Consider the following 9,243-nt stretch of genomic DNA (forward strand, 5'->3'; position numbering starts at 1 on the left):
TGCTATCAACATCGAAATCTCCCTTAACACATTGCTTAACCTGTCGAATCCTCTTTAATAACTCTCCATCTAAAGAATGCTTCTCTTTAATTTGTTGCGACAAAGTTGCCCTCACTTGAAGTTTAGTTAACAAACAACCATCACTACCCAAACTTAAATGTGCAAACATAGCTCTCAATTCTGACATCGACTTTCTACTCAAAGTATTAACAACTACATTTGCTTTACCAGGATGATTAATGGCCGGATTATAATCCTACTGCTGATTACCACATCATTACCACATGATTCAATGCATCTTCGATCCATTTGGTACTGCTTAGCCAATCATTATTTTTCATCTTGGAATTAGTTTCTAAAATATCGACACCTCTCCAAAAATCAATACCAACTTGACATTCTGGTTCTCAAACATTTTAGCCAAGTATCAATCCAATATCGATACTCTTCATATGGTATCGATAAAAGTTTATTGGTATACTGGCTCCAAAAGTCATTAAATTTTGCATTAAATACTAAAAATATCGATATTTTGTTAGCAAGTATTGATACTTGTGGTTGCAGATGAATTAAATACACTGATTATTTCATCTCTAACGGCTCTATTCATTTCTCCAACACTTTGACCTTTTGAGGATTTCTTTTTATTTTGCTATTTGTATTCACTCTTTGAGAGAGTTGTGTCTTTAAGGTTTGGGTAGAAACCTTAAAAAGAGTTTGTAAGGTTAAACATTATCCTCAAAGGCTCTCAAATTAGTGAATTTGGGAAAATCATTAGTTGTGGAAAGCTAAGGTAGTAAAATAGGCAATTAGGGCCAAACCACAAATTTTTAAAAGGTTAATTCACCCCTCTTAACAATTTCAAGTTGATTAATTGAGCTAACAATTTTGAATTTTTATGAATTTTTATAAATTTTATAAATATTGATAAATATTATAAATTATTATAATTTTTTATAGGTTTTAGTAATTTGTTTATAATTTGTATAAGTTAAAAAAGTTTGAAATAATTTTAATATATCTTATTTTTATTGTTTCTATAAATATTGAAAATATTTAGTACATTATAAGTAGAGTTTTTAGACTCCATAAGTAAACTTAAGAGGTTGACAAATTATCCCATGAGAGTATAGTAAAATATTAAAAAGATATATATTTACAAAAGAGACATATGTCAAATTTTTAAGGTTATTTGTGGAATAAAAAAATATATTTTCGATGTACACATTTTAATATTTTATAATATTTATATTTTTAAGAGAAAAATAAAAGATTAAATCAAAAGTTATCAGTTAATTAATTTTAACGATAAAAATAGTTAAATACAGAAAAGGCTAAATGATAAGTTTAAATGATTCTTTTTCCTAACAGCGAAGTCAATTGGTTGCAAATTAAGGCGCGGTATTTTCTTAGTAAGCTTATAAATATTAAATGAATGGAAAGTGAAACCGGTTATATAGGTTTAGTGAGAGCTTATAACGAAAAAAAGTACTGGTATCCAATTGAGACCAGAAGCATTGAGATAAAGAAAGAAGAAAAATGATGGCAACAGCAGCAGCGGCAGCAAATCTTCCTTGTTTACCTCAAACTTTGAAGGCCAATAATCCCAAAGGCCGTCACAAAGTAATTACATGGGAAAGGAAAACCAAATCTCCATCACTTACTGCATGCTATTGCTCTCTTTCTGAGACTTCCCCTCTTTTCCGAGCAGCCAAGCACACTGTAGGCTTTTCTGTCCACATTACTTTATATCATCACTTATTAGTCCCAAAGTTTGTGTATTTTCTTCTTTTGTTTACTGCTAATTTTAATGCTATCGGTAGCTAGATTGATACATATATCAAAAGTGGCATGGTTATTGGACTCGGGTCTGGTCAAGCTTCAGCGATGGCCATTAAGTATTTGGGTCACCAAATTCGTGCAGGTGCTTTCAAACACATACTGGGTATACCTACGTGAGTTTTCCTTTTCTCTCTTTCATTTTATTTTTCTCACTTTTTTCTTTCTTGTTTCTCATATGAATTCTCTCACCTTTCATTTAATCAAACACATACTTGGAATGACTATATATATATAATGTATTTAGGAATTCAATTCTTTTTGTTGATTTATTCTTTTTTAGATGACCTTTGAGTAAAATGTTCATGACTGCATTTGCAAGTTCTAGCTGGAGAAATCAATATTGGCCAACTTTTTTTCCCTTTTGACTTCTCCACAAATAGTCCATCCTTTGATTTTTACTATTACTTAGGAGGCAGTAATTAATTTACGTTCTAAAAAGGCTCTTCTTTTCTGTTTTTTTTTTTCATTTGGTGATTCTCTATGTTTATGTTGCACATGGCCTGGACAAGTAATGTCGTCTCATTGTCAATTAATTTAATTCCTTTTTTTGCTAGCTTGCTTCTCTATTTTTGCCGTCTTCTTTGTTAGTTTATAATCTCTGTAAGTTGATCTGGATTTTTGCAGGTCTGTAGTAAGTGCAAGTGAAGCGGCAAAGGCTGGAATTCCATTAGGAGAGCTTGGAAACAGTTCTCAAGTTGGTCCTAACTCTACTCCACCCTTAAATTTCCCTTAATTAAGTTTTGACTGCTGCATTTTTAGTTCTAGGAGAATGTTTTAATTTGTTGAACCATCAAATGTCCTTGCTCTAAAATTTTGTTGTGAACTTATTAAGTAAAATCAGCACTAGTCTGCAAACCTTGTTCTTTGTTGTTGGGTCACTAGGCATTTACAAGTTCCAACACACCAACAAATTTCCATTTGTTGCTGCTATAAGATTATTTTTCCATAACTTTTATAATTTTGTCTCTAAGTCTTCCGACTTTCATGGGTCTGAATTCAAAATTAGCAAGATATGCTTCAAGATTCAAACTTTTTTTATGGTAAGATGTAGGATCGCTTTTTGCAGATTGATTTTGCATTTGATGATGTTGACATAATAGAGGAAAGGACATTAATTTCTGTCATCGGATGCCAGAGACTGCAAGGTGAGGAGTCCATAATCCAAGAGAAGGTGAGTTAGTTTTGTTATCTGTCCTATTTCAATGGCTCTCTAGGCGGAGCCCCAGCTTGGAAACTTACCAGAAGACATACAAGTTATTCATGGTATTTCATAACATTATTGTTCTGACTTTATACAATCTAAAATTAGTTCAAACTCTGGTTTAGTTACTTTATTGTGAAGCTCTTACTGCTAACTTTCACTTGCAGCTGGTGCTAAGCATGGCTGATCAACTTGTATTCATGGTTACAAAAAATCAGTATAAACGTGGTCTAGAGGGTTCTGTTCCAGTTGTAATTGAATCAGTAAGAAGCTAAATCAACCTGCTCACTACTGTAGTAAATATATGAAACAACTGTAATGAACAAAAGAATCAAATAAATAGATGAACTAATTAATCTTTGTATATTTTTTAGCTCAATTGGCTGGAAACTGCTGAAGAGATTGATGACCTATTTTTAGGTGATGCAGAGGTATGATATGTATTTGTATGCATGCCTGTGTGTGTGTATGTATGTAATATCATTTTGAAAATATTTTAGAGAAGTTTTAAGACTTTTTGACTTTTATGAGCCAAACCTATGTTAGGAAAGGCCATTAATGATGTGGTTTAGGGGAAAATTGAAATAAATCAATAGAATTAGGGCTATAAAATGAGGTAGAAACAAGTTGGAACTCTAGAAAGTTATAAGGAATCTCCGGTCTTTCTTTATTAATTCAAAGATGATAAGAAGAATAATAATGACTATGAAGCCTACTACTTATTTATATAGGTTTTCTCTCTTACAAGTAAAGTTATTAATTGCAAATAAAGTTTCATTCCTAGTCTTGGTTTAAACCCTAAAGATAACTAATAGCCCTAGTCATCTATAAAATATCTAATACTTCACTGAATAAATTTGAAATAATAAAAAAATATATTATAATATATCTAAAAGCTCTTGCTTCATTCTCTCTGACTTGGATTCTTATTTGTTATTCTTGTCTTTTTCTCGGCCATATGCAGCTCCGCATTACAAAATTTTAGTTCATTTCGGTCCTTATGCAATGGCTTATTAACTGTTACAACCTTGTTCCCTTTTGCATTGTCCTCTAACCTAGCCTAAAGAGCAGTGTCCTTTCCTTGTCATCATGAACTAATTCCATCAAGGTCGAACATATTCTCCATTAATTCTTCTGTTTCCTCAAGGCACTTTTAAGACACTCCAATTCTTGTATTTTTAACCCTTGCTATTGGTTCTCCTGCAGTTCTCCCAACAATTGTAGTAAATCTTTTGAGATTCTTCAACAGCCTTTGAATAATTCTGCATATGTTTCTCATACATTTCTAGACTAGGGGGGCTTAAAATTGTTAGAAACATGTCCATTTACAGAGCCATTAGCAACAGACTGAGATTTCGATTCACGATGTAACATGAAATCATTATATCCGTTTGAAGAGCAATACAAATTTCTTCCCTTTTTTTGTTTCAAATTGGAATAGGTGAAGAACGCCAGCAACTCTCATCTTTAAAAATACAGTAGTGTTGTTGTGTTATGACCATGAGTATGAGATCGAGTTACTGGGTGATTAATTGGAAAATCAAATTCAACAGAAGGGTCTTTGCCCTTGTTTCAATTTTGAGTTTTGCCTATGGTGAAGGAACTCTAAGGGAGTTTCCTACCTTATCTTACATGCAGACTGTTTTCCGCATTCTGCGCTATCTAAAGTTTGCACCAGGAAAAGCTGTCCTTTTCTCTAAACATGGTCATCTTCAGATAGAAGCCTTTACAGATGCAGATTGGGCAAGTTCTCTGGATGATAGGAGGTCTACATCTAGGTATTGCACTCTTGTGGGAGGAAACCTGTTCACTTGGAGGAGAAAGAAATAAGTGTGGTTGCTAGATTAAATGCAGAGGCAGAATATAAAGCCATGGCTTAGGGAGTTTGTGAGCTTTTATGGTTACAGAAATTACTGGAGGAACTAAAATTATCAGAAGAAAGCAAATTATCTTTGTATTGTGATAATAAAGCTTCCATTAGTATTGCTCAGACTCTGGTTCAACATGATTGAACTAAACACATCGAAATCAATCGATACATTATCAAAGAAAAGTTGATTATTGGAGCTCTAAAACTAATCCATGTGACATCGAACAGTCAATTAGCTAACATCTTCACTATAGAACTAAACGACAGAATTTATCATAATTTGGTTTGCAAGTTGGGCATATGTAATATCTATGCACCAACTTGAGGGGGAGTGTTAACTGTTGACTAATTGTATAGCTGTTAACCAATTGTAAAGCAGTTTTTTAGAGATTATTATTTGATAGCTGATAGTTGGGGATTGTAGAATTATTTAGTTGCTTTTTTCTTTTTTCTTGTATGTGTATAAAAAGATTGTAATTCTCCACATTGTTGGATATCAGAAAATTAAAAATTTCTTCGCCAAACCTCCTTTTTCGCTTCTTATTCCGTTTTTAACAATTTCAATTCTTTAATAAGTTTAGATGGTGATTTTATTTCTTTCCGTAGTTTTCTTGATTGTGCTTTTATTTCAGTTAACTTATTTCCTTTCTATGACAGGTTTAATAAGACTGATCCTTATTTAAAGGAACCTTAAGCAAAATTTCTAAAAAAAAACCCCTAAAGAGATCTAGGTTTCTCTCTAATGGGTTCTAAGATTTTAGTCTCCTTTTGATGAGTTGAATTAAATATTCATATAGGTTAGCTCTTTGCAAGTATGAACTACTGAGTTATACATGAAGTTTATGCAACTCAGCTCCTTCCATGCTTTGCTTTGTACTTGATGCAATTTAGTTATTTATTTTCTTTTTCCAAAAAGAATTTTTAGGTTATTCAGACGTAACCTCTCTATAGGCGCACACAAAGACAAACATATACTGATAGATATATATATTTTGCTGACGGCATTCCGGGGAAGTGTTATTCTTTTTTACCATCATGCGGCTTAGGCCTTTATAAGTACAAACTACCCGATTTTTCTTCGTTTGGGTAGTTTATACAACTCATCCCCTACCATGTCTTGCTTTGTACTTAATTCGGTTGCCTAATTTTCTTTGGCTAGAAGAAGAATAATTATAAGAATTGTTGTAACTGTTGCGAAGGATGTGGAAGCATGTCCAATAAATTTAAATATTCTTGGAACCTTTTTATATTGCTCAATATTTTTCTCTTTTGTGTCAAAAAGAGTGGGAAGAAAGAACAATTTACTTGCTTGTCAAGCTAGTGCAGATCATTAAAGGATTATCTGATACATTTATGGAATACATTTTGATGGATGGGCTATAGCATAAGCATAAGCATTGGCTCCCAAGTCTTTCATATTTTCCGTTGCTTGTAATAGAAGTTTTTCTCTCATTAGAATGTCAAAACTTTGAGAGAACAGTTGCAATACAAGAATAGGTATACAATAAAGATGTTTCATCAGCAGAGCATTCTAGATTCTAAATCACAAGCCAATTAACTTTCTTATTTCCTTTCCCCAGTGGACCATTAGAAGCTAGCTTAGCGTTTTTGGTTTTGTAGTTATAGTTGTAATTCAAATGCAGAATGTGCATACAGAGATATTCTTTTGGGAAATTTGTATTAGAGTGAGTTTAAAGTCATTTTCCTACTTTAATGATTTGTGAAGGTATGGAGGAGACCATCTATAGGTCATGCAGATCCACTTGGGGGTGACTTTCCATTAGTCACTAGCGAAGGTCATAATATTCTGGATGTCATCTTTACATCTCCAATAGCCACTCTTGGTAAGTTAGAGAAATGAGTAGTGTTTTTTATTTTGCAAGCTATATTTGGTTTTAATTTCTGTTGCAACCTACAGCTGAAGTTGCTGAAAGCCTTGAAAAAGTTGATGGTGTTGTAGAACATGGAGTTGTCTCCAAATTCCCGTGAGTTCCATGTTTCCCTTTTGAACTTTTTGGTTATATCGCATGCATAAGAAAGTCAATTTTGAATGACAAAACAAACATATTTAATCCAAATGCAAATAGATATTTGACAGATTAGCCTTTCATATGTTTAATCTCTTCCAACTGATATGATGTTACAGATGCAAAGCAATTGTTGCTTCTGAAAGTGGATTGTCAATTGTTGACAATATTCCAACAAATGCAGTTGGGGGAGTTTAATCAAAACCAATTCAATTGTTTGCTTGCTGCTTAAGAATATAAACTAGCTCTTCTTTGGCGTAACTCTTTCTTACATGTTGGCTGGCTTCTGTTTGATTGTATTAATTATTTTGTTTCTTTGAAAGTGATAGTATTAATTGTTTAATAATATAAAAGTAGGGACATTTCTTAAGATACTGAATATTGGATATGGTATAAAGTTGTTCTTTTTTAATGAGAGAATCAATATCTCTAGCTGTTGATGAAATATTAATATTGTTATGATACTCACTATTATCGACCCATAATCTAATTGGGCTTGGGTCGGGTTCTACACAGTTCACACTTCAAGCTCACGTGACACTATGAGTTCGCACATGGGACCGCACGATGTGGGTTCGCATGTCGTCACACAAGCGAACCCCCATTATATAAGTACGTGTTAGACCTAGAGTAGGGTACGTGTCGACATGTATGGGACCTACCTATGACATCACATTTATGAACAGTAACTATGTCATATAAATATATAGCTTCACCATTTAAAGGACACACCAGAACACTCAATTTGTAAAGTTAAAAGTCTAGGAACTTGCCATGAATGAGTTTGAAGTGTTTTTTATTTTAATTGATATATTATTAAAGTTGGGACCTAAATATAAGTATTTTGTTAAGTGATTTTTAGTGATTTTAAAGTTTAGGGATTAATTTGTTGAAATGGTAAAATTCAATGTAAATTGTGTGAAATGAGGAAAAATACGGGCTGTTTGTGAACTTATTAAGAATCGGTTAGCATTGTATTTAGTTAAAAATGGTGAATTTGCTAGTTTCGAATTTAGGGACTAAATTACATAAAAGGTAAAACATTGGGGGAAATTTTATAAATTTCTCATTAATAAGGGATATAAGTCGTATTAATTATATTAAGTTATTTGAATGGTTTAATTGAATGAAATTATTATTTATATCAAGAAATGAATCAAACGGATCTAAACCGAGGAAAAGCTAATGTGTCGAATTCGTCATCGGCTTTGTTTTTACAACTGTATTTGTCGATGTAAGTTCGTATTTCATTTTAAAATATTACATTTGAATTTATAAAATTTATTGATATATTTACATATGTACCAATGAATTGGTGTTTGGAATTGTCTTAATTAAGAAAGGAAAAGTTCGTGATTGAAATACATCATCGTATTATACTAACAAAGGAAAAAGACCATGGTTGAAAGATACCAGGACATTATATTCGGTATTTTCAAATCAATGAATAGGTTGAAAAGGATGTTTCCTGAAAAGGATATCAAATGAAAAGGTTGAAAAGGGTATTATCCAAAAAGGATATAAAAGAAAAGGTCGAAAAGGATATCAATGAAAATGTCAAAAATGTAACACCCCTAACCCGTATTCGTCATCGAAATAGGGTTACGGAGTATTACTATACAATTTGAACATTAAATCATACAATTCATATTACTATAGAATTTGAACATTAAATCATACAATTCATACATTGACATAACATGATATAAAACATTCATTCATGTACATATCGCCCCTAAATCGATCCCTCGAGGCCCTAAAAGTACTTTTAAAACAATTCGGGACTAAATTGGAAACATTTGGAAAGTTTAAGAAAAAGTTAGAAAATTTGGACTGCAGGATTCACACGCCTATGTTTCAGGTCATGTAACTTTCGAAATAGGGACACACGGTCGTGTCCCAGCCCATGTCATCACCCGTGTAACTTTCTAACTTAGGTCACACGGCCAAGCCATACGCCCGTGTGCCAGGTCGTGTAACTCTCGAAATGGCTCCACACACCCGTGTCCCAAGACGTATGCTATGCCATGTAACAGCCTGACTTGCATGCATTAAAACCTACAGAGGATACATGGTCGTGTCGCCTGGCCGTGTGTCACACACGGCTGAGTCACACGCCCGTGTCTCAGGCCGCGTGGGCATGAAATTGGCCAAAATCAAGCTATTTCCATCACCGAATCAAGTAGGTACCTAAAAGCATTTTTGTGCACATGACCAAAGCATCAAAACCTTACCAAAACATGCATGAAATAACCAATTCAAAAAACCAATCCATTCAACCAATATTTCATACAAGGCACCTC

General features: G+C 33.1%; 1 protein-coding gene across 4 annotated transcripts; it reads left to right on the plus strand.

Annotated features, from left to right (window-relative positions):
• The first annotated feature begins 1,450 nt into the window (after window positions 1-1,450).
• LOC107902045 (probable ribose-5-phosphate isomerase 4, chloroplastic) lies at window positions 1,451-7,352 on the plus strand. Of its 4 annotated transcripts, none has more exons than XM_016828290.2 (9): window positions 1,451-1,722; window positions 1,828-1,955; window positions 2,467-2,536; window positions 2,894-3,013; window positions 3,211-3,306; window positions 3,418-3,474; window positions 6,640-6,757; window positions 6,832-6,898; window positions 7,060-7,352. In XM_016828290.2, exons 1-9 carry the CDS (start codon window positions 1,540-1,542, stop codon window positions 7,136-7,138), a joined length of 918 nt encoding a protein of 305 aa, XP_016683779.1. In that variant the 5' UTR covers window positions 1,451-1,539; the 3' UTR covers window positions 7,139-7,352. The 4 variants fall into 4 exon arrangements, with proteins under 4 accessions (XP_016683779.1, XP_016683780.1, XP_040951824.1 ...); XM_016828291.2 differs by having other exon boundaries at window positions 2,909-3,013; XM_041095890.1 differs by lacking the exons at window positions 6,832-6,898; window positions 7,060-7,352 and having other exon boundaries at window positions 2,909-3,013; window positions 4,682-6,711.
• Window positions 7,353-9,243: the final 1,891 nt, after the last annotated feature.

This window comes from Gossypium hirsutum, chromosome D06, assembly GCF_007990345.1.
Source record: "Gossypium hirsutum isolate 1008001.06 chromosome D06, Gossypium_hirsutum_v2.1, whole genome shotgun sequence".
Classification (NCBI taxonomy): Eukaryota; Viridiplantae; Streptophyta; class Magnoliopsida; order Malvales; family Malvaceae; genus Gossypium; species Gossypium hirsutum.

Bases quoted from the DNA above. Each gene is read 5' to 3' on its own strand.
- LOC107902045 (XM_016828290.2), top strand. From the start codon at position 1,540: ATGATGGCAACAGCAGCAGCGGCAGCAAATCTTCCTTGTTTACCTCAA. The intron at 1,723-1,827 runs GTAGGCTTTTCT...ATCGGTAGCTAG, and splicing joins TCCGAGCAGCCAAGCACACT to ATTGATACATATATCAAAAG. The intron at 3,475-6,639 runs GTATGATATGTA...TGATTTGTGAAG, and splicing joins TATTTTTAGGTGATGCAGAG to GTATGGAGGAGACCATCTAT.